The sequence below is a fragment of the Danio rerio genome, chromosome 4, assembly GCF_052040795.2.
Source record: "Danio rerio strain M-AB ecotype USA chromosome 4, GRCz13ab, whole genome shotgun sequence".
Classification (NCBI taxonomy): Eukaryota; Metazoa; Chordata; class Actinopteri; order Cypriniformes; family Danionidae; genus Danio; species Danio rerio.
In genome coordinates, this window is record NC_141024.2 from 42,463,270 (window position 1) to 42,490,904 (window position 27,635).

General features: G+C 40.6%; 1 protein-coding gene, 1 long non-coding RNA gene and 7 other non-coding genes across 9 annotated transcripts in view; 8 read left to right on the forward strand and 1 right to left on the reverse strand.

Moving 5' to 3' along the window:
• Nucleotides 1–27,635, forward strand: part of LOC148680839 (uncharacterized) — a 785,675-nt gene that overhangs the window by 448,109 nt on the left and 309,931 nt on the right. The window lies entirely within an intron of this gene.
• Nucleotides 183–27,405, reverse strand: LOC148680892 (protein NLRC3-like). The gene is made up of 13 exons (XM_088650229.1): nt 26,015–27,405; nt 24,371–24,509; nt 23,952–24,269; nt 22,482–23,839; nt 16,671–16,949; nt 14,517–16,335; nt 13,794–13,967; nt 13,503–13,676; nt 9,049–9,222; nt 8,305–8,351; nt 959–6,805; nt 697–824; nt 183–632 (listed from the first exon to the last, which is right to left on the reverse strand). The coding sequence occupies exons 5-11, from the start codon at nt 16,927–16,929 to the stop codon at nt 6,708–6,710; spliced, it is 2,745 nt and encodes a 914-aa protein (XP_088506355.1). The 5' UTR covers nt 16,930–16,949; nt 22,482–23,839; nt 23,952–24,269; nt 24,371–24,509; nt 26,015–27,405; the 3' UTR covers nt 183–632; nt 697–824; nt 959–6,707.
• On the forward strand, nt 1,217–1,298 carry trnal-aag (transfer RNA leucine (anticodon AAG)). Its single transcript has one exon. It is a non-coding gene; the product is annotated as a tRNA-Leu (tRNA).
• Nucleotides 1,780–1,862, forward strand: trnal-uag (transfer RNA leucine (anticodon UAG)). Its single transcript has one exon. It is a non-coding gene; the product is annotated as a tRNA-Leu (tRNA).
• On the forward strand, nt 2,505–2,586 carry trnal-aag (transfer RNA leucine (anticodon AAG)). Its single transcript has one exon. It is a non-coding gene; the product is annotated as a tRNA-Leu (tRNA).
• On the forward strand, nt 3,346–3,427 carry trnal-uag (transfer RNA leucine (anticodon UAG)). The gene has a single exon. It is a non-coding gene; the product is annotated as a tRNA-Leu (tRNA).
• trnal-uag (transfer RNA leucine (anticodon UAG)) lies at nt 5,016–5,098 on the forward strand. The gene has a single exon. It is a non-coding gene; the product is annotated as a tRNA-Leu (tRNA).
• trnal-aag (transfer RNA leucine (anticodon AAG)) lies at nt 5,741–5,822 on the forward strand. Its single transcript has one exon. It is a non-coding gene; the product is annotated as a tRNA-Leu (tRNA).
• trnal-uag (transfer RNA leucine (anticodon UAG)) lies at nt 6,304–6,386 on the forward strand. The gene has a single exon. It is a non-coding gene; the product is annotated as a tRNA-Leu (tRNA).

The following is a 27,635-nucleotide window of genomic DNA, read 5'->3' on the forward strand; positions in this document are numbered from 1 at the left end:
ATGGCCAAACTCCTGTGCTGGCAAACTTTTTCAAATGTGAAATCCAGTCAGCGTCTGACATGGCTTTATGAGATTTTCCAGACATTTTTCTCCTATAAATTAAACGGTTTTGAATTAAAGTATCCAAATTTGAAATACAACACACTAAAACATTAATTCATGCAATTGTGTAGTTTTTCCTACCTTTTTTAAGAAATCACTGTCTGAAAAAATCCTTTACTGTAAGCAAAACGATGCTGTGCTCTGTCGAATGATGCTGTTCGTTGAATATCACTGATCACTGACTAACCTGTTTGACTGCACACCTAGCGGTGATTCTTGGAACGGTTCCTCCCCCCCGGCTTCAACATTGTCTCGACTCTGATTGGTCAAATGTTGAAAATGTTGAGAATTCCGGTCCGCGATTTGCTGCAAATGTTGAAGCGCTGCAACGTGATTGGCTACAATGTTGGAGTGAATCGCTCCGATTGGCTCTCATCTTCAACATTTGTGAAATATTGTCGGACTATCCTTCGGCAGCTGGCGTTCAGGCTCCTGTCTCTTTGGGGGCGTGGGTTCGAATCCCACAGCTGCCAGATGTGGTTTTAAACACGGCCAAACTGCTTGAGTGTGTGTGTGAGTCTCAGTGAACGCTGGAAATGAGAGAGTACATTTAGGTTGGCAACTAGTCAGTATAATGTGTTCTTTGAAACTCACGGCAGACTTGTTGGTGTGACAGCAACACATCCCCAAGCTCGAATCTGCTCAGGAGCAAGTGTCTTTCCCACGATTAGATTGCAGCATTTTGAAGTCTCTTTGCCATTGCTTCTTTTAGCAAGAGCACCCTATTGAAACAGGAACAGTAAAGATTCACAATTAGAGTAGTAATACTCTATAACTGGATTTGAATATAATAACAACAATGTGGGGTCTGCTGTGATGGAATCAGTAACTCACTCTTTTGTGAAATAACAGTTACCTTGTAATCAGGTGCTTAAATGCATCGCAGCTGACTGCCGTTTGGAGTAGACTTCAAATGCCCTGAGGTGTGCTCTAATAGAGACAGAACTGTGGTTGACAGGAAGGTGGGAGTGCTTCCTAAGCTGGTATTAAGAAGCTCTCTTTCTTTGTGGAGGAGCTCCAGCAATGCATGGCCAAATTCAACTGATTTCCCAGCGCTGTTGCGCTTCTTGAAACAAGTTGGTGTGAAAACTGCTCAGGGAAAGCAGCTTGGCAAGGTAGCGTGGCCGAGCGGTCTAAGGCGCTGGATTAAGGCTCCAGTCTCTTCGGGGCCGTGGGTTCGAATCCCACCGCTGCCAGGCAGTCCTTTTAGGATGCTTGAGAATGACCTCTCTGCTTGAGTAAACAGACTTGCAAAGTAATACTGCATGCTTCCGCTCGCATCCAAACGTAGACTCCTTGGCCAAAGTTGAAGGGCTTCACTAGGAAGCTTGGCGTTCTCTCTGCTTCCGTAAAGTTGGGCAGAAAAGGGACCACTGCATGGAGTCATCTGGGATAGCGTAGTCAAGGGATTTTAAGCGCTGGATTTAGGCTCCAGTCTCTTTGTGGGTGTGGGTTCGAATCCCATCTGCTGCCAGGCAGTCCTTTTAGGATGCTTGAGAATGACCTCTCTGCTTGAGCAAACAGACTTGCAAAGTGATACTGCACGCTTCAGCTCACATCCAAATGTAGACTCCTTGGCCAAAGTTTAAGGGCTTCACTAGGAAGCTCTGCGTCTTCTCTGCTGTTCTGCTTCCGTAAAATTGGGCAGAAAATGGACCACTGCATGGATACATCTAGGGTAGTGTGGCCGAGGGGGTCTAAGGTGCTGGATTTAGGCTCCAGTCTCTTCGGAGGCGTGGGTTCGAATCCCACCGCTGCCAGATGTGGTTTTAAACATGGACAAACTGCTTGAGTGTGTGCGCGTTCTCAGTGAACGCTGGAAATGAGAGCGTACATTTAAGTTGGCAACTAGTCAGTATAATGTGTTCTTTGAAACTCAAGGCAGACTCGTTGGTGTGACAGCAACACATCCCCAAGCTCGAATCTGCTCAGGAGCAAGTGTCTTTCTTACGATTAGATTGCAGCATTTTGAAGTCTCTCTCTGCCATTGCTCCTTTTAGCAAGAGCACCCTATTGAAACAGGAACAGTAAAGATTCACAATTAGAGTAGTAATACTCTATAACTGGATTTGAATATAATAACAACAATGTGGGGTCTGCTGTGATGGAATCAGTAACTCACTCTTTTGTGAAATAACAGTTACCTTGTAATCAGGTGCTTAAATGCATCGCAGCTGACTGCCGTTTGGAGTAGACTTCAAATGCCTTGAGGTGTGCTCTAATAGAGACAGAACTGTGGTTGACAGGAAGGTGGGAGTGCTTCCTAAGCTGGTATTAAGCAGCTCTCTTTCTTTGTGGAGGAGCTCCAGCAATGCATGGCCAAAATCAACTGATTTCCCAGCGCTGTTGCGCTACTTGAAACAAGTTGGTCCAAAAACTGCTCAGGGAAAGCAGCTTGGCAAGGTAGTGTGGCCGAGCGGTCTAAGGCGCTGGATTAAGGCTCCAGTCTCTTCGGGGGCGTGGGTTCGAATCCCACCGCTGCCAGGCAGTCCTTTTAGGATGCTTGAGAATGACCTCTCTGCTTGAGCAAACAGACTTGCAAAGTAATTCTGCATGCTTCCACTCACATCCAAACGTAGACTCCTTGGCCAAAGTTGAAGGGCTTCACTAGGAAGCTCGGCGTCCTCTCTGCTTCCGTAAAATTGGGCAGAAAAGGGACCACTGCATGGAGTCATCTGGGATAACATAGCCAAGGGATCTAAAGCGCTAGATTTAGGCTCCAGTCTCTTTGTGGGTGTGGGTTCGAATCCCATCCGCTGCCAGGCAGTCCTTTTAGGATGCTTGAGAATGACCTCTCTGCTTGAGCAAACAGACTTGCAAAGTAATTCTGCATGCTTCCACTCACATCCAAACGTAGACTCCTTGGCCAAAGTTGAAGGGCTTCACTAGGAAGCTCGGCGTCCTCTCTGCTTCCGTAAAATTGGGCAGAAAAGGGACCACTGCATGGAGTCATCTGGGATAACATAGCCAAGGGATCTAAAGCGCTAGATTTAGGCTCCAGTCTCTTTGTGGGTGTGGGTTCGAATCCCATCCGCTGCCAGGCAGTCCTTTTAGGATGCTTGAGAATGACCTCTCTGCTTGAGCAAACAGACTTGCAAAGTGATACTGCACGCTTCAGCTCACATCCAAATGTAGACTCCTTGGCCAAAGTTTAAGGGCTTCACTAGGAAGCTCTGCATATTCTCTGCTGTTCTGCTTCCGTAAAATTGGGCAGAAAATGGACCACTGCATGGACACATCTAGGGTAGTGTGGCCGAGGGGTCTAAGGCGCTGGATTTAGCCTCCAGTCTCTTTGGAGGCGTGGGTTCGAATCCCACCGCTGCCAGATGTGGTTTTAAACATGGACAACCTGCTTCAGTACGTGCGCATTCTCAGTGAACGCTGGAAATGAGAGCATACATTTAAGTTGGCAACTAGTCAGTATAATGTGTTCTTTGAAACTCAAGGCAGACTCGTTGGTGTGACAGCAACACATCCCCAAGCTCGAATCTGCTCAGGAGCAAGTGTCTTTCCCACGATTAGATTGCAGCATTTTGAAGTCTCTTTGCCATTGCTCCTTTTAGCAAGAGCACCCTATTGAAACAGGAACAGTAAAGATTCACAATTAGAGTAGTAATACTCTATAACTGGATTTGAATATAATAACAACAATGTGGGGTCTGCTGTGATGGAATCAGTAACTCACTCTTTTGTGAAATAACAGTTACCTTGTAATCAGGTGCTTAAATGCATCGCAGCTGACTGCCGTTTGGAGTAGACTTCAAATGCCCTGAGGTGTGCTCTAATAGAGACAGAACTGTGGTTGACAGGAAGGTGGGAGTGCTTCCTAAGCTGGTATTAAGCAGCTCTCTTTCTTTGTGGAGGAGCTCCAGCAATGCATGGCCAAATTCAACTGATTTCCCAGCGCTGTTGCGCTTCTTGAAACAAGTTGGTGTGAAAACTGCTCATGGAAAGCAGCTTGGCAAGGTAGTGTGGCCGAGCGGTCTAAGGCGCTGGATTAAGGCTCCAGTCTCTTCGGGGGTGTGGGTTGGAATCCCACCACTGCCAGGCAGTCCTTTTAGGATGCTTGAGAATGACCTCTCTGCTTGAGCAAACAGACTTGCAAAGTAATACTGCATGCTTCCGCTCACATCCAAACGTAGACTTTAAATGCCTTGAGGTGTGCTCAAATAGAGACAGAACTGTGGTTGACAGGAAGGTGGGAGTGCTTCCTAAGCTGGTATTAAGCAGCTCTCTTTCTTTGTGGAGGAGCTCCAGCAATGCATGGCCAATTTCAATTGATTTCCCAGCGCTGTTGCACTACTTGAAACAAGTTGGTGCGAAAACTGCTCAGGGAAAGCAGCTTGGCAAGGTAACGTGGCCGAGCGGTCTAAGGCGCTGGATTAAGGCTCCAGTCTCTTCGGGGGCGTGGGTTTGAATCCCACCACTGCCAGGCAGTCCTTTTGGGATGTTTGAGAATGACCTCTCTGCTTTAGCAAACAGACTTGCAAAGTAATTCTGCATGCTTCCACTCACATCCAAACGTAGACTCCTTGGCCAAAGTTGAAGGGCTTCACTAGGAAGCTTGGCGTTCTCTCTGCTTCCGTAAAGTTGGGCAGAAAAGGGACCACTGCATGGAGTCATCTGGGATAGCGTAGTCAAGGGATTTTAAGCGCTGGATTTAGGTTCCAGTCTCTTTGTGGGTGTGGGTTCGAATCCCATCCGCTGCCAGGCAGTCCTTTTAGGATGCTTGAGAATGACCTCTCTGCTTGAGCAAACAGACTTGCAAAGTGATACTGTACACTTCAGCTCACATCCAAATGTAGACTCCTTGGCCAAAGTTTAAGGGCTTCACTAGGAAGCTCTGCGTCTTCTCTGCTGTTCTGCTTCCGAAAAATTGGGCAGAAAATGGACCACTGCATGGACACATCTAGGGTAGTGTGGCCGAGGGGGTCTAAGGCGCTGGATTTAGGCTCCAGTCTCTTCGGAGGCGTGGGTTCGAATCCCACCGCTGCCAGATGTGGCTTTAAACATGGACAAACTGCTTGAGTGCGTGCGCGTTCTCAGTGAACGCTGGAAATGAGAGCGTACGTTTAAGTTGGCAACTAGTCAGTATAATGTGTTCATTGAAACTCAAGGCAGACTCGTTGGTGTGACAGCAACACATCCCCAAGCTCGAATCTGCTCAGGAGCAAGTGTCTTTCCCACGATTAGATTGCAGCATTTTGAAGTCTCTCTCTGCCATTGCTCCTTTTAGCAAGAGCACCCTATTGAAACAGGAACAGTAAAGATTCACAATTAGAGTAGTAATACTCTATAACTGGATTTGAATATAATAACAACAATGTGGGGTCTGCTGTGATGGAATCAGTAACTCACTCTTTTGTGAAATAACAGTTACCTTGTAATCAGGTGCTTAAATGCATCGCAGCTGACTGCCGTTTGGAGTAGACTTCAAATGCCTTGAGGTGTGCTCTAATAGAGACAGAACTGTGGTTGACAGGAAGGTGGGAGTGCTTCCTAAGCTGGTATTAAGCAGCTCTCTTTCTTTGTGGAGGAGCTCCAGCAATGCATGGCCAAATTCAACTGATTTCCCAGCGCTGTTGCGCTACTTGAAACAAGTTGGTCCAAAAACTGCTCAGGGAAAGCAGCTTGGCAAGGTAGCGTGGCCGAGCGGTCTAAGGCGCTGGATTAAGGCTCCAGTCTCTTCGGGGGCGTGGGTTTGAATCCCACCGCTGCCAGGCAGTCCTTTTAGGATGCTTGAGAATGACCTCTCTGCTTGAGCAAACAGACTTGCAAAGTAATTCTGCATGCTTCCACTCACATCCAAACGTAGACTCCTTGGCCAAAGTTGAAGGGCTTCACTAGGAAGCTCGGCGTCCTCTCTGCTTCCGTAAAATTGGGCAGAAAAGGGACCACTGCATGGAGTCATCTGGGATAGCGTAGCCAAGGGATCTAAAGCGCTGGATTTAGGCTCCAGTCTCTTTGTGGGTGTGGGTTCGAATCCCATCCGCTGCCAGGTAGTCCTTTTAGGATGCTTGAGAATGACCTCTCTGCTTGAGCAAACAGACTTGCAAAGTGATACTGCACGCTTCAGCTCACATCTAAATGTAGACTCCTTGGCCAAAGTTTAAGGGCTTCACTAGGAAGCTCTGCGTCTTCTCTGCTGTTCTGCTTCCGTAAAATTGGGCAGAAAATGGACCACTGCATGGATACATCTAGGGTAGTGTGGCCGAGGGGGTCTAAGGCGCTGGATTTAGGCTCCAGTCTCTTCGGAGGCGTGGGTTCGAATCCCACTGCTGCCAGGCAGTCCTTTTAGGATGCTTGAGAATGACCTCTCTGCTTGAGCAAAAAGACTTGCAAAATGATACTGCACGCTTCTGCTCGTAGTGGTCTAAGGCGCTGGATTTAGGCTCCAGTCTCTTTGGGGGCGTGGGTTCGAATCCCACAGCTGCCAGATGTGGTTTTAAACGTGGACAAACTGTTTGAGTGTGTGTGTGAGTCTCAGTGAATGCTGGACATGAGAGAGTACATTTAAGTTGGCAACTAGTCAGTATAATGTGTGCTTTGAAACTCACGGCAGACTTGTTGGTGTGACAGCAACACATCCCCAAGCTCGAATCTGCTCAGGAGCAAGTGTCTTTCCCACGATTAGATTGCAGCATCTTAACAAAGTCTGCACTGGAAGTCTTTCTCTGCCATTGCTCCTTGTAGCAAGAGCACCCTGTTGAAACAGGAACAGTAAAGATTCACAATTACAGTAGTAATATAGTGGGGAATAAACCAGAGTCAAGAGATGTGTTGATTATGTGAGTCAGTGTTGGTATGACTTTCTGAAACAGAAATGAAAATAGCCTCACCATTTACTTTCCATTGTGTGGTTTTAAACCTTGATGAGTTTCTTGATTCTGTTGAGGACAAAATAAGATATTGTGATAAAAATGCTGGCTTACTTTGTGTTCCAGAAAACAGGAAATGTTTAAAACCACATGATGGAGAGTAAATGGTTAGCTCATTTTAATATTTAGGGTAAACATCCATTTCATGCTTGCTGTTAACTGTTTACTTGTGAAATGCTCAGTTTTTCCACTTACACTTACTTTACGTCCTGTAAATAGCAAATGCTCTATTGCGTGACGCAGCTGGCTCTTAAAGGGAATGGGAGATCAGACTCTGATTCGTTTATTCTCAAAACACACCTATAACTCATTAAGAAAATAAACTCAACTCTTTTAGACCATGCGCCACAGCGCAAAGCAGATTTTCCCGTCCTTAAATTAGCAGATATGGATTCTGACACGCCCTGAAAGCGTTTGCGCCCTGCGTTTTCTGTTTTGCGCATGGACCGTCAAAATAGAGCCCAGAGTGTAAATATCCAGAATAATGGATAAAAAGAGTGAGGATATGGTCAAGTAAATAAATAAATGAAAAAAAAAGTGCGACTGCGACTGCAGCCATCTGATTGGCTGAGAGGTACGAGTTGCCCTGACTCTGGCAGGAAAGTCTCAAAAATACACACACACGTATCCAGGGGGAGTCGTACGTGAAAGAGGATTAGCACATTCTCATTCAGGATGAACTCGCAAGTTTTAAACATTCAAAACCTTTTGTACACTCATACATTTGCAAATGGTGTTTTGCATTTGTGAAACATATTTTATGAAAATGTATTTTTATTTTGTGGACGTGAAATTTTTTTGTGAATTTAAATAAATATTTTATGCACGTGAATTTGGTTTTATGCACGTGTGTGTGTGTGTATGTGTGTGTGTGTGTGTGTGTGTGTGAGAGAGAGAAAGACAGAGTGTGTGTGTATGTGAGAGACATTTTGTGTGTACATGTATGTGTGTGTGCGTGTGTTTGTGTGTGAGAGAAAGAGTGTGTGTGTGTGTGCGTGTGTGTGTGTACGTGTTTTTGTGACATATCAGGACACAAATCTGTATAATGACATGGGTATGACACAGGTATTACAAAAAGGAGGTGAAATATGAGGACATTGGTGACGTCCTCATTTCTCAAAATGCGTATAAATCCTACAGAATGAGTTTAATCAGAGAGTAAAGCTGCACACAGTCTCCTGTGATGGTTGGGTTTAGGGGTGGGGTGGGGTGAGGGCAATATAATATACGGTTTGGACAGTATAAAATGAATGGAAACCTATGTAATGTCCCCACTTTTCACAAAAACAAACGTGCGTGTGTGTGTGTGTGTGTGTAGTCCTACATTTGCGTGGTCCTGCTGTAATCCTCGTGTGTCCTCCATGATCCAGACTGTAAACACACACAGATGGAGAGAATGAGCTGTTTAGTTTCCCCCTCAGCTAATAAGCTAAAGCTAGCACTGAGCTGCTCAGCTACACGCTCCAAACTCTTGAGCTCAAACACACAAAAACACTTGTTGGTTGAGCCGGGGTGCACAATGAATGTAACACAGTGCGTTCTTTTCCTCTGCTGTTGGTGAAGCGAGCGCAGATACTGCTCATGTTGATGGAGACACCCTGCTGCAACATTCATTTATTACAGTGATCACACTTAGCTTTGCCATCGTTCTTCAGCACATGCAGCCTTTGAGCACATGTTGCAGTCCATCTCTAAACTATGTTCAGATTATTAAAGCTGCTCGCCAGCGCCCAAGTTCCTGACAGAATAGCAGGTGAAAAATACACATGTGTGCACAGAGAAGAGGAATCCAGAATCTGCTCAGCTCAAATGCTGAAACTGTACAGTGTGTCCCGCTTAATGTCACTGTAACTGAGCCAATACACTCCAACATTTACAGAGGAGATTCATTTCACACTCAATGATTTGCTCTTCATAGACATGACTGTAATACTCTACAAGCTGTATCTTCTGTATGTCCTCACCCCATAACCCTCACAGAAAACTGAAGCTGATCACAAAAGAGCTTTCTAGTGTCTTTTTAAAGCCATTCAGTGTAAAAGCACAAGGCCAGTGCTGCTCCACATACTTGAGTTTGTCCAGTGTGTAGTTTGGATCCTCCAGTTGTTCAGAGAGCAGCTTGACTCCTGAATCTCCTGGATGATTGTAGCTCAGATCCAGCTTTCTCAGGTGTGAGGGGTTTGAAGTCAGAGCTGAAGACAAAAAACCACAGCCTTCCTCTGTCACCATACAGCCAGACAATCTACAAACACAGCAATAGTCCACATCACACAGTTGGACAATCACACATCTCTTTGTGTTGTGAAGATGCTGACTGCTGTTTCTGCTCATGTCAACAGCAGTGATGAACACACACATCCTGATTAGCTTTCCTTATTGATATAGCCCTCGCATCAGCAAACACACACACACACTCACACACTCAACAAGGACTCGACATCATCTGTAGAAGTGTACAGAGCAAAGACATTGTTCATAATACGCCACATCAAGCTGTAAAGTCTGCTGTAAGGAGGAAGAAGACACACTTTATCTCAGAAAATCATCTTAAAGTCATGTATAATACACAACAGAAAATGAGCTGATCTCATCATTTATATTGTGATTCTGTTGTGGATTTAACAAAATGAGCTCAGACAAACACAAACCAACTCTCTTACAGTTTTTTTACAATGGCTATGACAGTTTTTTCAATACATTTAACAAGTTTGCTAAACTCTTAATGCACCAACACATCTAAAACACACAATTGACAAAACTGTTAATTTCATGCTCAATATCACACATTGTAAACTAAACCTCTAAACTACTTTTCAAAATACAATAATAAACAAACACACAAAACCATGTCAACAAAACACTGCAAACATGTTCCAAAATGACATAATTGTTCAAAACACAAAGTAAATAATTTTCTATTCTGCCTGGTCTTCTGCATTTGCCCAACTTCTTCTCTGGCCCGGCATGGTAACGATGGCCCTTTGACCTATTATGTTTCTCTTACGTCGACGCCTTTTCGCCAAGTTGAAGCCAGCCTCGTCAACATAGATCATTTCATGTGGGACTTGATTGACCTCCAACTTCATGACTCTCTAAAAGTAATTAGACACAGTGTACATGGTTCACTGTACTATAACTAATGTATGTACTAATGAACGCCAGGTTTATAGAGTCGTTTACTGCAAAACACACTGTGCATAGTAAAGTAATGACTGTATTACATAACCTTATGTGCACCTTATCTAACCTTACCTTATCTAACCTTATTCACAATGGTGCTTCTACATTTATTCTTGTGCTCCTACATTTATTCTGGCGCTCCTACGTTTATTCTGGTGCTCCTGCATTTATTCTGGAGCTCCTACATTTATTCTGGCGCTCCTGCATTTATTCTGGCGCTCCTGCGTTTATTCTGGCGCTCCTACATTTATTCTGGCGCTCCTACATTTATTCTAGAGCTCCTACATTTATTCTGGCACTCATGCATTTATTCTGGCGCTCCTACATTTATTCTGGCGCTCCTACATTTATTCTAGAGCTCCTACATTTATTCTGGCGCTCCTGCATTTATTCTGGCGCTCCTGCATTTATTCTGGCACTCCTACATTTATTCTGGCACTCCTACATTTATTCTAGAGCTCCTGCATTTATTCTGGCGCTCCTACATTTATTCTAGAGCTCCTACATTTATTCTGGCGCTCCTACATTTATTCTGGCGCTCCTACATTTATTCTGGTGCTCCTGCATTTATTCTGGCGCTCCTGCATTTTTTCTGGAGCTCCTACATTTACTCTGGCGCTCCTACATTTATTCTGGCGCTCCTACCTTTATTCTGGCGCTACTACATTTATTCTGGCGCTCCTACATTTATTCTGGAGCTCCTACATTTATTCTGGCGCTCCTGCATTTATTCTGGCGCTCCTACATTTATTCTGGCGCTCCTACATTTATTCTGGCGCTCCTACATTTATTCTGGCGCTCCTACATTTATTCTGGCGCTCCTACATTTATTCTGGCGCTACTACATTTATTCTGGCGCTCCTACATTTATTCTGGAGCTCCTACATTTATTCTGGCGCTCCTGCATTTATTCTGGCGCTCCTACATTTATTCTGGCGCTCCTACATTTATTCTGGCGCTCCTACATTTATTCTGGCGCTCCTACATTTATTCTGGCGCTCCTACGTTTATTCTGGCGCTCCTACGTTTATTCTGGCGCTCCTACGTTTATTCTGGCGCTCCTACGTTTATTCTGGCGCTCCTACGTTTATTCTGGCGCTCCTACGTTTATTCTGGCGCTCCTACGTTTCTTCTGGCGCTCCTACGTTTCTTCTGGCGCTCCTACATTTATTCTGGCGCTCCTACATTTATTCTGGCGCTCCTACATTTATTCTGGAGCTCCTACGTGTATTCTGGCGCTCCTGCATTTATTCTGGCGCTCCTGCATTTATTCTGGCGCTCCTGCATTTATTCTGGCGCTCCTGCATTTTTTCTGGAGCTCCTACATTTACTCTGGCGCTCCTACATTTATTCTGGCGCTCCTACCTTTATTCTGGCGCTCATGCATTTATTCTGGCGCTCCTACATTTATTCTGGTGCTCCTACGTTTATTCTGGTGCTCCTACGTTTATTCTGGCGCTCCTACGTTTATTCTGGTGCTCCTGCATTTATTCTGGAGCTCCTACATTTATTCTGGTGCTCCTACATTTATTCTGGCACTCCTACATTTATTCTAGAGCTCCTACATTTATTCTGGCGCTCCTACATTTATTCTGGCGCTCCTACATTTATTCTGGTGCTCCTACGTTTATTCTGGCGCTCCTACATTTATTCTGGTGCTCCTGCATTTATTCTGGATCTCCTGCATTTATTCTGGCGCTCCTGCATTTATTCTGGCGCTCCTACATTTATTCTGGTGCTCCTACATTTATTCTGGCGCTCCTGCATTTATTCTGGCGCTACTACATTTATTCTGGCGCTCCTGCATTTATTCTGGCGCTCCTGCATTTATTCTGGCGCTCCTGCATTTATTCTGGCGCTCCTACATTTTTGAAGTTGGGAGCACTGGTGCTGCCATGTAAAAAAGTTAATTTCAAGCCCTGCATTGGACAAATACTGTTTTTGTTTATTTCTATTTTTATTATTTATTGTTCTGTCGTTTATTTTCAGTGTAAAATTATTACTTGTTGTATTACTTGTTATTACCAATGACTAAGAGACTTGCAGATGGTCAAAACACTCGGCTTGGTTTAAATTTTAGTAACTATAACTTTGACTATTTAGTTTGTGGTCTCATTTTATCTGTAACACTGTAAACTATGACATCGACGGGTCTTTTACGCCAAAGACTCTGTTTTTGCATGTAAGTACCATGGTAAAATGGTGTAAACAATAGGTCTTTGGCAGAAACGGTATAATAACTGAATAACCATCCTTAATTCAACACTATTGTGTCGGTGGATTAAATGTGCTTGATGGGATGTTTTTCTGTGGACTCTTACCTTTCAAAATAAACCGTGATGTACAGCAATGAATGCGTGTGTGCATTGATATCTATGCCTATATATCTAATAAGCGTTTTCTGCAAAACTTGCACAAATTTAGCAAATACGTTCTTTATAAGCTTTCTATTGAAAAACAACTAGCTTCAACACTAAAATGTGTAGTTTTCATGTGATTTTCTAAACTAGTAGTGCTCTGAAATTAATGATTGCTAAATAATCTTGATAACCATGAAACCATGATTATTTCTCAGACTATAATCCAAAAATCAAAATCTATAATCGTTGCATCTCTTAATTGTGCTGCTACTGTAAGTGTGTTCAGTGTGTGACAGAGCAATGTGTGCTTGTTGCTGCTGGACACTTGGCAACAGAAACAGCCAATTAGAAGCTGATCAACGAAGCACATGACATGTCAGTTATGGGAAGTGTGCATCATGTAAGAGGCAGTCAGTGAGAGAAAATACATATTCAAAGATGGAAAGTGTGTGAACTGGAGTGATCAGGAGATGTTAGATGACATGATTTGCTCCATGTGTTCTTTCATTTGTACTTTTGTCTTTGTCTTCTTAAAACTAATGACCTACACGGTGACATTTAATATACCTGACAACATGAGGAGAGCTCATTTAGCTCATTACCATTATGATTGTGATTAGTCTTACGCCTCACGTCTGTTGAAGCACTGCACACTTGAGCGCAGCAATATTTAGACTCTGTGTCAAGTTAAAGAACCTCTACACACAGCACCAGTCATCTTTGTCAGCTCCAAAGCAGAAGAGCAAGAAGAACTCAGAGCAAGTGTTGAACATTTCTGTTTACAGGAGCTCAGAGGCCGTGTCTGGACACCACTGGGCTTTCTGCTGCACTGTATTCAGTTCTGCATTCTGAGTGAATAAACCCTAAGATTACCTGCTGCTCCTCCACTCAGCAAAATAAAAACACAAAAAGCCCTAATATGAAATAATGTGGGCTATTATGAAATCATTTTGTAGTTATTGTTGAGTGGAGAATCATTTACCTCAGTGTCTCCAGTTTACAGTGTACAGTCTTCAGTCCATCAGAGAGAAGCTTCACTCCTGAATCCTGCAGGTCATTGTTACTCAGGTCCAGCTCTCTCAGCACACAGTTTGAGGATTGTAGAGCTGAAGACAAACTCTCACAACTCTGAACAGTGAGATTACACATGACCAATCTGAGAAATAAGAACATAAATCAAATTTACAGTGTATTTTTTGTCATTTACTTCATGTAAATAATAATTATAATCAATCAGTCAATCAATCAATCAGTCAGGTGTTTGAACTCAGACCTCAGTGTCTCCAGTTTACAGTTTGGACTCTTCAGTCCATCAGAGAGAAACTTCACTCCTGAATCCTGCAGGTCATTGTTACTCAGGTCCAGCTCTCTCAGCACACAGTTTGAGGATTGTAGAGCTGAAGACAAACTCTCACAGCACTGAACAGTGAGATTACAGCTCTGTAGCCTGTGAGGAAAAACAGAAATAATGATTTTGCATTTACCTATTAATCCAGAGCAGAGACAAAAACACTTGAATGTTGTCTTTTAGTTTAAGCAAAGGTAAAATCACTATGACTCTGTAAACACTGAATTTAAGGGAGAATCCCAGGCTGTTAAATAAACTTTAAAGTATTCTATACTTAACAATTCACATTTTTGTTTGATAATTATTAGTTGTCATTATTAAAAACTTTCTATATTTTCCAAACTCATGTTAACATATTAGAGCTATCAGTTTTGAAATGCACACCATCTATATCTATATGCATTAAAGAAAGGTGAGATTATATTATTGTATTGTGTAAAAGAATTAAAGTATTGAAAAGAATGTCTGAAAATGGAGTAAACATAAGGAGAACAGATATTGTGTACAGCTGGTGATCAGTGATACATATTTGATGTGAAAGCACAAATAGTCTGCTGTTTCTGCACTGCACACATTTGACTCATGGGTTGCAGATGTGTTGCAAATCGATGTGTGAAATGGCCATAAGCGTATACAGAAAACTCTTACAGTGCTCTTGTGGTGTTTTTGACCACTGGTATCAGTCTCATCAGTGCTTCATCAGATCTTCTGTATTTCTGCAGTTCAAACTTCTCTTGAGTCTCTTCTGACATCAGGAGCACAAACACCAGACCTGACCACTGAGCAGAGGACAGATGCTGTGCTGTAAGATTTCCAGAGCTCAGTCTCTTCTGGAGTTCCTCCACAAAGTCATCCTTCAGTTCATTCAGACAGTGGAAGAGGTTGATGGTTCTCTCTGCTGATTTCTCCTTCTTTATTCTCTTTTTGATATAGTCAGTCGTGTCTTTGATGTTCTCAGTTTTGCGCTTCAGTCCTGGGAGGAGCTCCTTCAGGCCACTCTGATTAGACTCTAGTGAAAGACCCAGCAGGAAGCGGAGGAAAAGGTCCAGGTGTCCGTTCTTGCTTTGTAAAGTCTTCTCGACTGCATCCTTGTGAAGTTTAAACAGGGTCTTTGTAGAGAGTTTCCATGTCAGCTCCTTTTTCCTGGAATCAAGAAATGGATTTTCTTTCTTGTCGTTGTAAGTGAAAAACACATAGAGAGCAGCGATGAACTCCTGAACGCTGAGATGTACAAAACTGTAAACCTGTTCCCCTGAAATGGGGTTTTCCTCCTGAAACATTCGAGTACATAATCCAGAGAACACAGACCCTTCCTTGACATCTAGCCCACACTTCTCTAGATCTGTTTTGTAGAAAATCAGTTGTCCTTTCTGCAGCTGTTTAAAGGCCAGTTTCCCCAGCTTCAGAACAATGTCTTCAAAAGACCAGGCCTTGGCTTCAGGTTCAGAATCGCTGCTGTATTTTTCTTTCATCTGTTGCTTTTGAGACAGTAAGAAGCTGGTATACATCCCTGTGAGAGTTGTGGGTGTTTTTTCATTGCTCTCTTGACCCAGCAGAGGCTGAAGAACAGTGAGAGAGATCCAGCAGAAGACGGGGATGTGGCACATGATGTACAGACTCCTGGATTTCTTGATGTGGTCAAAGATGTTTCCAGCAACCTCAGGACTGCTGTCTTTGATGAAATACTGCTCCTTTTGCTCATCACTGAATCCTTGCACCTCAGTCACCTGATCAATGTAGGTTTGGGGTATCAGACTGGCTGCTGCGGGTCTGGATGTGATCCAGATTAGGGAAGAGCGAAGTAGTTTTCTCTTTAGGAGATTTGTAACTATCTTATTCACTGTCATTTCCTTATCAACATCAGTAAATCCATCATCCTCTTCAAAGTTCAATTCAAAGCGATATTCATCCAGTCCATCAAATATGAACATGACCTTACCTTGTTCTTCAGGAAGAGAGCTCAGTCCTCCCGGTCTACTAAAGAAGTACTTGTTAAGCAGACCTATGAGACTGTACTTTTCTTCTTTAATCAGATTCAGTCTACGGAACGGCAGTGGAAATATGAAGACTATTTCCTGATTGTCTTTTCCGTCAGCCCAGTCAAGGATGAATTTATTGACAGAGATAGTCTTTCCCACTCCTGCGATCCCCAGTGTCAGGACTCTTCTGTTTTGTTCGATGTCAGGCTGAACTTTAAATATGTCGTTACACTTGTGTGGTTTATCATTGGCTGTCTGTTGATTGTGTTTTGACTCTATCTGCATTACCTCATGGTCATTCTCTCTTCCGCCAGTCTTGTTCTCCACCACATATAGATCAGTGTAAATATCATCCAGGTACTTCTGGTGACCCGTCTGTGAATTACCAATCAATATTTGCTTATAGTCCTCCTTTAAGTTCTCCTTTAGTTCACGGCTGGTGTTTGTGTAATCAACAGGAGGGGATTTACAGGTCTCTGAAGCTGCACCTGTACAAGAGAGAGGAAAAAACATTAAAGTAAAACATGATTATGCCCTGTGCTTTCCTTTATGAAAAAAAAGAACAATTACACATAAAAAAAATTAGATGAACGAAGACAAACATATAAATGTTAATCATGTGAAATTCAGGCACCCATTTACATGCATTAGCATCATGATTGAACATCACTGTTGTCCATAGCAATGCTGAATTTAAGACATCTTAAGCTGTGTAATAAATGTTATGACAATACATCTGACTCAAAAACCATTGCTAGGACAGGGTTTTAACATGGAATCAAATGATCACATTTCTAAACTTTGACAAGGAATTAAACAATACCTTGCTTCTGTGTATTCTCCAGCTCTTCAGCCAATTGATTCTGCTTTATTTTCCTCAGGGTGTCCACGGTGATCTTCACAGCTCTTTCTGATCCAAAACATGACACCAACTTATCCACTGTATCCAACCTGTCTGCATTCTCCATTTCAGCTTTTGAAATATCTCTATGGTCATTTACTAAGCATCGCTGAAACTTCTTTAGTTCAGCTTCTACCAGTTCATTCAGTGAGTTGTCGAGCAGCTGTTTAACATTCGCCATGGTGCTTCACTCATTCACAGCTACAGAACAAGACAACAACAAGAGCAACAACATCTGCATTAGTTTCACAATTAACATATGGACCTAGGCATTTATTATTTATTTGAATAATGCAATTACCCTGTAAGAAAAAAAAAATCACATTTCAGAAAGCTAAATATTGAAAATTGATTGCCACTTTTTTAAGTGGCTCTTACTAACCAGAAATAATGTAGATGTTTCTTGTTTATCTACTTTAATTCTGTCTTGAGCAGAAGCTCTGTAACTCTATCTCCTGAATCATCATACAGTAGTGTTTATTTAGACGTTCAACTGGTTAAACAGAACCATTTTAGAAAATAAAACCAGTTTTGGAAGACTTCAGATGACAGGTGAGATCAGTGGAGAAACACACACATATGTCCACTGTTAAAAGACCCTGGCATACTACATAATACGAGTACAAATACCCATCACTGTAATGGTACCCTGAAAGGGACCTTTCCGAACCTCTAGTTTAGATCTTATATTTCATACAGGGTACAAAATAAGGGCCTGTCATGGACCTTTAAAGGCACAGTGATACCTAATGTACCTTATTAGTACAAATTTATCTGACAGTGTTGTAGAATTATTGCAAAAAAAGTTAACACTAAAAAAAACTGAAGACTAATATAATATAAAAGCTCTTGAGATGTAGTTGTACATGCTCAGAATCATGTAAATCATGTTGTTTTTATAGTGACACACATGGCACCTATAGCTCAGTTTATGCTGCTTCTTAAAAGAACTGGATGATCATTGCAGCAGCTTGAGAATGTGCCCTGGTAGCAAGAATTAAAGAGGTAAAGTTGGTTTTATATTCACACATTCTGACTTTTCCCATAATAATATAATTTCATAAAAGTATTATTTGCAAGCTCTATACAGCGAAATCATATTAGCAGCCAATGACTATCAAAGTACAACATTATTCACAGTCAAATCTACAGTGTTAATGTTGTTTTCAAGTCACACTTGCATGCTAATTCCGATCTAATATTTAAAGTAACATCGTAAACAATATAGAGACTTCTAAATGAACGAATGTGCGAATATAAAACCAACTTTACCTCTATGCAAGAATTCTTGCCCAGATTTGATATAAAGCTGGTAGAGCAGGCATTCATCCAGCATTGGTTTACAGCATGTGGGCCAAACATTGGCCAGGTTTGGCAGAGGTGGCACCGTCTTTCAGGCAGCATGCAAGACATGGGCCAGATGTTAAAAATTTATACGTGGGCCATGTAAGTTTGGACTATCTTGACCCACTTTTAAAATACATTTCAATGATTTTTTGAGTAAAGACATATTTTGGTGCACAAAATTGTTTCCATCTTCCTGTTTGCATTTTCTAATGCTTCCATTTTAATCCAGGAAACAATCCAGATTTATTAATCTGTTGTTTCTTGTATGTTGTGAAATAACTGAATTTAAGTGGTTTATTTATAAACTAATTTCGAGAGGAGCGCGTGCTTATGATTGATAGCACCCGGTCCACATTAGCTAACACTGATTTACCAATCAGATGACTCCTTCACCTCTATAAATAACCAGAGTATCTTACTTTAACCATCTTTGTCTTGAAGACCGCTCTGCATCACAATCAGCAGTTAATCCACAACCCGCAACAACCATTACTACTACTAATACTTCAAAAACAACTATAACTCCAACAATTTCAAAAACAACTTCAACAACACTTACCTCTAAAGCTTCCTGCTTGTCCACAGATCCATAACATTTAACAGCTGTTTGCTGAAATACGTTCAGTAGAGCAGCATCTCAAGTCATAAACAATAGTGATTTGATCAACAAAATGGTCGCTGGGCTTTTTGTATCTTTTGCACGGCCTGATTGACACTTCTTTAAGCCAATAGCTGTAAAGAGAAGCGTTACCTTCCAATGAGCTCTATAAAACTGGAGATGGTCCTGCCCTGTCTTTTTACTCTGTCGCAAAGTCTTTATGAAGAATTGGGCCAGATACGCTCGTGATTTTACTTTAGTTAAGATTCCAACACAATGTTATTCATGGATTAAAGTAAAGCCATTTACTAACATTCCATTCACAGTTTTTACTAATATACAGTTGATATATTAAAATAAATTATTAATAAATAATTAAACAAATAAATAATAAATAAATAAATACAAATTAAATTAATTTATAGCTGTTTAATTATAAGATTATATGAGTAACTCATATGTCCATACACAAGTGCCATAAGCTTATAATGGTCAATTGATAGGATATGAAATGGCAAGAAAATGTATTTCTTGCTTTACTGCTATGAATAGAAGTTTAAACTCCACTATGACTTCACCTGCTCAGTCTTCAAGAGGTACCAGTCTTCCAGGACCACCAGACAAGCCACACCTCACATTCTCAGCTTCATCCATCTGCCATCCCATGGGGGGATGAATGCCCACCCCTACCATCCTTGCACATAGTGTCAACGAAGCTATCGGACCATGCATTAACAAAGGCTCTTCCATTTTACAGTTGCCCATGCCCTTATTAAGATACCTCGCATGCATATCAGCTAAAGCAATTTTTCATGTCTGCCGTACATATATTATGTTGTAAAGATTTAATTTCTGATTCTCTTTGTTTCTCAATTTTAGAAATCATGACTGCTGGCTCCAGAAGCTGACCCTCATCCAACCTATTACACTCCACATCTATTCCAAATACATTCACACTCTTCACAAAGGATACATTTCCACTCTCACAGCCCACACCCCGATGCCATGTTCACACTAGACTTTTTAGTTTTAAGATGTTCTGAACCACCGCAACTGCAGTGACGCTCTAGCTGAGCCCTCATTCACATTCATATCTACATATCACTACTGACAACATTTAACATTCCCGCTGGAGCACTCATAAGCAGGGCAGGACTGGGGCAAAAAATCGGCCCTGGCATTTTGGGCCAGAGCTGCCCACTAAATTCAATCAAAATGCTATCTATCTATGCACGTCCAATATTTTTATCAACTCATATTCTATAAAACACAAAAGCCATATATATGAAATAAATAAATAAATACAAACTTTAATCTCAATTTAATTAATGTATACTGTCCATAAAGATATTTGTTGAGTTCTAAAAAATACACTATTTATTCATTTATTTTTCTTCGCATAAGTCCCTTATTTATCAGGGGTTGCTGCAGTGGAATGAACTGCCAACTATTCCAGCATGTTTTATGCAGCAGATGCCTTTCCAGCCACAAACCCAATATTGGAAATCACCCATACACACTCATTCACACACACTTATACACTACAGCCAATTTAGCTTATTCAATACACTATTCACTCAGCCTATATACAATAATAAACATAACAAAAACTGCCTGCTAATGCATGGGTAAATCTTCAAAGGGAACAGTGTACTTTATAACCTCTTTCACCTCATCCTGTTTTCTGTTTCACTATCTAAACAATGAAAACATAATATAAGTCAAATTTGTTTCATTTTGATAATATGATTAACAGACACCAAACAGCCTCGTGTAGCTGCATATTTATATGAGCATCATCTTCACTCTGCATATTTATAACAAAACAGGGCTTAAATATAACTGTCTCCTTTCATTTCCATTCAAAAGAATTAACTTTACTCCGTCTTATTTGCAGAATATCTATATAGTTATATATATAATATAGACTATATAATATAGTTTTAATAATCAATAATAGCCATTATAACAGTATAACGTACATTAAATATAAACGATAAAGGTAAGCAATCAGTCAATGTGCAGAATCAGTGTATGTGGTTACATAAATTAATATATTAGCTTATCTTTGCACTCAGCCAAAACAGTTAACTGAGAACAAGTGATTCAAAAGACAGAAGAGTTGTTAGATAGAGACAACAAGATGAATATCACGTTTAACAACTATAGTGAGATGAGATCATCCAGCAGATGAACTGTCTGACATGCACTATACTCTCACCTGGGGTTTATGCTCACCCACTGAACTACTGGCTGAAGGTCTTAAGCCGTGTACTAGAATGAACAGAGAACTTTTCAGAATCGCTAAATGAAACGCCGGTGTATTTCCCGCGATTTCTCTGCGCCTCCCTTGCGTTTCTTCTCTCTGTTTCTTCTCACATGGGCCGGCCCGGTCTGTCTGTCCGGGAAAAAAAGCATCTACTTTCAGATAGTCACAGATCACATGAGCGTCAATTAATAAGGCAGAAAAAAAACGATAGGCTGCAAAGCCTTTTATGGGCCGATCAGATCATAAGACGATGATCAGCCCGGCCCAAAAAGTGCGTCGGCCCACCGGGAAAGTGCCCGGTTTGCCAGATGGCCAGTCCGCCCCTGCTCATAAGGCTCCAGTACTGAATACCACCGCACCTCTGCAACAGCAGAGACGCTCCGCTGAGCCTTATTTTCCCTCTGCACCACTGCCGCAGCAGTGACGCTCTGCTGAGCCCACACACATCTCCATTTAGCCAAACCTACCGACATACCCCCCAGCACCACCACAGCTATTAAATGGCCTCTGCGGCAGTGTACTTGCCTTCCAATATTGACTTCCACCGAACCTCTGCAATAGCAGAGAAGCTCGCTGAGCTTCTTTTCCCTCCGCACCACTGCGGCAGCAGTAACACTCTGCCTGAGCTCATATACACCCTCATTTAACATATCCCTTCAGACAGCATGCCAAACAAGCTCCATAATCAATCATCAGCTAAGGGCGAACTCTTGAAACAGCACACATGACTCATATTGAGCTCTAGTAAATATGACACCAGATCAAGCTGTCTGTAATTTAGAATGATCTAAACACATTTGTTGAAGCTGTAAACTGAAGAATCAAACTGAAGAAGATGTAAAAAACAGAGTCAATACCTGTGTTTCTCTGAGAGAGAGCCCTTTACTTGCTCCTCTGCCATACTGCAAGTAAAACACCACTGCAGACCTTAGCAGAGCTTTCAGGAAACAATCATACATACATATACATATATATATATATATATATATATATATATATATATATATATATATATATATATATATAGTCCTTAACATGAATGCAGTTGGTTTAATCCTTGATCTGACATCCCAGGTACTTCACATTTGATTTAAGATAGCCAATTGTTGACTTAGTGAGTATTAAAATGTCTATCTACTAAAGAGGCTATTTGGTTAGTTAATGAGTTACTCTGACGGTTAAAGGTTAAATGCAGTTTTGTCTAAGGATCGTCAGCTTGTTGTTTTTCAGCAGCTTTAACTTTACATTTGATTTCATGACTCTGAATGTTTAGAGTTATATTTATTGCTGAATTATTGAAACTATTGAGTCAGTATAGAGCTATAGAGGACAACAAACACTTTAAAGGGATTAAAAATAAAGCTTTTAGACACAGTGTTTAAATCACCGTGTTTGACTCAGTGTTTAATCAGTGTTTGAGGATTTGATCTTCAGGATCAGACATTTAAATCACACTCACACATATAAAACCCCTTCGTCATCTCCACAAATCAGCGTAATGTAGAAGTGTTAAACTCACATGCAGAAGTACAGACGCTCTTGTGCAGCAGGAATACAATCTGAGCTCTTTGACTCCTTCACTTCAATAAAACACACCTATGTGATCTACAGGTATATCCTGAAATATTATTGGCTCCACTGAGTGACACTGACATGATTATTCATGAGATTCTACAGACTGTATGTGTGTTCTGAAGTCAACACAAACCACAAGCTGAAGATACCTGTGCAGTTTCTCTAAGCACAAGTGTGTTGAAGCAAGATTTAGAGAAGGTACTTCACATGAAATCTGAGAGGTCTCTGAAGAATATTTAGAAAAATGTTAAACCTATAAATAAGATTAGAGTTTTATATATAAATGAGTAAACCTCATACAGATCTCTCTATTATATTATTATTATTATTTTCTATAGGATGCTGTTCATTAATATTCAGTGAGTGTGTTTATACAATAGATTAGTCAGTACCAAAGGCAAAACTGAACTAACTGAACAAAATAACTGAAGATCACAGTGAAGAGAAACAGCACACACAATTGAATAATGTTTAAACAGAGGAAAAATTAAGAAAACCATTAAACAGTATTACATTTAGTTAAAATGTTGTAGTTTGTCATTTATTCATTGTTTGCAACACATAATTTGAATGTACATGTATTATCTGTCTATTTCTGAAGGTGTTTTCAAACTCTTATTTTAATAGTCTATACTCGCTATTAGAGTTGGGGATCGTTTGGGTTTTTTTCGATACCGGTGCCAAATCGATACTTTTAAAATGAGACTGTGCCAAAACGGTGCCTGAACCGATACTTCACAAAAGCCACAAAATGATGGTGGATGAGGATGACTCAAGAAAAACGCAATTTAATTCAACAAAAAGTTGAATGTTTGAAATTAAACATTAAATTAAAAGTGTAAAGTATATATAATTATATAAGTAAATGCAAAACACAGCAACAAATATGCCACCAAACCCAGCAACAATAATTTAACTGCTTCAATTTTTAGCAGTTTTTTTGCAGAAATATCACCATATTTGCCTTTTCTGGCAAAATACGACACCTTTCCTGACTTATTGTATGGCCTGCACAGGAAAAAACCCTTTCGAAGGTGTAGATAAGGCCTGCACACAAAGGTATGTGTTTGAAAGAGCAGACAATATGGGAAGACTGTCCCTCTTTCCCCACCACTAAGTTACATGGTCTTGTCCTGATGAGGTTGAAGGTAGACCTTGGTAGATTGTAATCTCATTATGGGCCTGTTCAGCTACGGTGATAGGATCACTTCTTGATGTTGTTGCCTGAAGTAATTCTCAGTCCTCATTCTCAAACAGCTCTTCCAGGGCTGACTTCTTGGCACATATCTTGTGATATGGAGACTGGCAAAAAGAGACAAACTTGTTTCAAAATGTATTTATTATATATATATTAAATTATATTTATATAATATACTGTATTAAGTTTATATTTAAGCATTTCAATACTACTTACATGTTCCTCTGTATTCAGTGACTCATCCTCGTGATTGTCATTCAATCTATCTTCAGATTCTTCCTCAAAGTTGTGCTCCATTGGAAGCTGGAGAAATGATGTCGCACATATTAACAGCAATACTTTGTTGTAGAAACTGTAACATAGCATAGATGGAAAATAAGACTGAGGATAAAAGACCGGTTCTGCTGTTGCACTGTCAACTGGTGCTTTCTCTAACCGGCCCCAAGCATCAGCAGCAACTGCACATTCAAGTTTGCTTTTAAAGCGAGGGTTCATCAAGGTGGCTTCCTGCAGGAAGTTCTTAATGTCTTCATCCTGTAATAAAACATGACAAACTATTTAGTGTTTTATAGTTAAAATTTTGTGATTTGCCTTTCTTTTTTTAAGCATAAGCACTTAATGAAAATGAAAAATACCTGATATCATTTCTCCAGATCTTCCCAGACTTTCACTTTCAAAGTACTGATGAACATAGTCTCCTCTTCAGCCACTTTAAAATGCTCCTCCAGCTTAGCCAGTATGGGAAGAATTTGGCCACATGTGGGAGACTTCTCACTGGATACACAGAGGGTTGAGGTGTACAAAAGCTTCATGTTTTTAACAAAATCCTCTGCTTTCTGGAAGTCATCATTTGTGAGTCTTTCCAGTCTGAGGCACAAAATAAAATATTTAGATAAGAATAATTTATTTATTTATTTGTTTATTTGGCAGGGACAGTGTACATTAGCATTTCTGCCAATGCACCAGAATTAGCCCGAAGGCTATTTTTACTGTTATCACTGTTTTACTAAAAACTACTTTTACTGTTCATTGTTTCATAACCATGAACTGATCTTTTTTTCTATTACTTGTCTTTCTCCATTGTCTTCCTGAGTCGTATTTTTCTGAGAGTATTTTTTTTCTTCTATCTCTTTTATTATTCCTTCAAGCTCTTTATTTTTTTGTATATCTTTCTCATTCTTATTCAATTCAATCTCTAATTGCTCTTTTGCATCTCTCTCCTTCTTTCTCCTAATGTTCTGTATTAATTTGCAATATTTTATTGTATACTTTTTTATTAAATATTTAACATTTTTCCCACCATAATCTTTTATCCTCTGTGTACATTTCATTTTTCTTTTCTTCGATTAATCTTTGAATATTTAAAATATAGTTTTCATTTTTTAAAACATCTGTATTTAAAATCCACACTCCTGGCCCTCTTTTCACTTTACTCCAGTCTAATTGCATAAAAATTGGTTTGTGGTCACTTAAACTAGTCTCCGCATATTTAATATTTCCAATAAAATTCTCAATATTCCTTGTGCATAAAATAAAATCAATTCTTGTTTTACACATAAAATTCCCCACTAACTGTCTTCTTGAGTACTCTTTCTTTTTTTCATTTCTTTCTCTCCAAACATCAATCATATTGTTTTCTTCCATTAATAATTTCAATTCCCCTCTTCCTTTATCCGTTTTAAAAACCATTCCTTCTGCCATTTCCAATTTGCTGAACACAGTGTTAAAGTCCCCCATCATAATAACTTCTTTATGTTGTTTTATCAGATTATTTAAACCGTTAAAATACTCTACCTTTTGCTTCTCTTCTGTTGGTGCATGAACATTGATCATAATTATTGTTTTTTCTTCAGACTTCATTTCAAATACTAAACATTTCCCTTCATTGTCATTGTATATTTTCTTGCACGTCACCCCACTTTTTTCTTTAATTAAAACTGCAACCCCTCTTCCTAGTCTACCATCACCATTATTGTATAAAATTCCTCCATTCCACATTTTTCTTATTTTATTCATTCTCTCATCTTTCCAATTTGTTTTTTGTAATAAAATAACATCCTCATTCTTACACATTTCTATAACTTTATCAAATTTTCTAACATCTGAAAGTTCTCTGGCATTAAAAGTGACAAATCTTAAAAGCATTAAAAGAATAAAAATACTTTTAAAACCCTTCATTTCAGTTCATTTCCAAAGTCTCTTAAAAGTTCAAATCTGTTTTTGTCAACTGTCTCTTTAAAAAGTTGTTTCCTTCTGTTAGCTTGTAAATTTGATGTTACCTTTAGTGTTCTTCTTCTTCTCCTTCTTGTCTCTGGTTTGGTCAAGTTTGTTTCTTCTTCTTCTTCACTCTTTTTTCCTCCCACCTCCATTTGTTCTTCATCCTCTTCATTATCTAAGTCCACAAATTTAAAACTGGTTGTTTCCTCCATGTTTGAACTAGTTTTGTCGCCTTTTTCTGCATCTGTCTGTTCATCAACCTTCTTGTTTCCGTCCTTTACCTGGACCATCTCACATTGAATAGTCTCTGTTTCCTCCATCTGTGTCTGCTCCTCCTTCCTCTCCTGTGTTTGCACTTGTTCTTCATCGATTTGTTGTTGTTGGTTTTCAGTACGTTTACTTGTGATGTCTTTCTCCTTTGGCCGTACTGTTGTGTCTTCTTCATTCTCCTTGCTGTCTTTTTCATGCACCTGCCCGTTCACATGCTGCTCTTCCTCTTCTTCCTCTATCCAACATTCACACTTGTTTAAAATGGCTCTGCAATCTGGGCACACCACTGCATTGCAGTGCTTCATAAAATGCCCCCTCTCCTCACACTTGTAGCACTTAAATTCAGGGCAGTCTTTCATCACATGTTCTGGGCTCATGCACAGCCGACAAGTCTTAACCTGGTGGCTATGCATCACCCTGAAATATTGTGCGCCATCCTCTGTTTCTATTTTTGTGCTGTAAGGGAGGGAAACAACTTCTTTTGGAAAACAAGCTTTAACATACCTTGTCCCGTCTTCAATGGTTGTGCCCGGATAGCAGCGCCTTCTAATTTTTGAAATGGGTACAACACCCCAGCCTTCCAATTTCTCTATTATTTTATCATCAGCAATGTAAACAGGCAGGTGCATGAAAGAGACAACATATTCTCTATTTCGCAGTCTTTTAACTTCACAAGTTATTCCATTAATGTCCAATCCATCCATTAAATCCTCCGTATCCTCTTCCTGTTCCATCGTAATTTCATAGTATGTTGTTTGTTTTGGTCTCACTGCTAAGATTTTTCCACATCCAATCTTCTTCTCCACTGCTTTAATCACTTCAGTTGCTCTTACATCTCTTACATTCCCCACACTCACTGTCACAGTTGCTTCTTTTAAATATCTTCTTTTTGAAAAATCCTTACTTATTCCTTTTCCATCTCGTTGTCCTTTAGCCAGTCCATTGTCTTCATTGTCTCGTACACCGTCCGCCATTGCCATGTCTGTTCCAGGTTGTCCGTCCATTTTAAGCAAAAAAAGAAAAAAATAAATCCTCCCAAACAGCACGGGCTGTCGGGAGGATTAAAAGAAAAAACCAAAAAGAAAGAAAAAGAAAAACTGCTGAAAAAAGTTAAATCAAAAGCAAAACAAACAAACGAAAAACATGTGGTGAGCCTTCCTCACCACACTGACACTGCAGTCACACATTTCCTGACACACACTACTCACTAGCGCCCTCAGGGTGGTATGGCCGCAAGCGCGAGAGGCTGTCAAGAGCACCAGGGACCGAGCGCAGCTCAGCTGGCATCGACACAGCACCGACAGAAACAATGCCCTTGAAGGCGAGAAAAAATAATGGCAGCGAAGCTGTGACACGGGGAAGTGTATCAGCTGCCAAATGAAGGACTTCGAAAAGCTTACAGCACCTGGTATT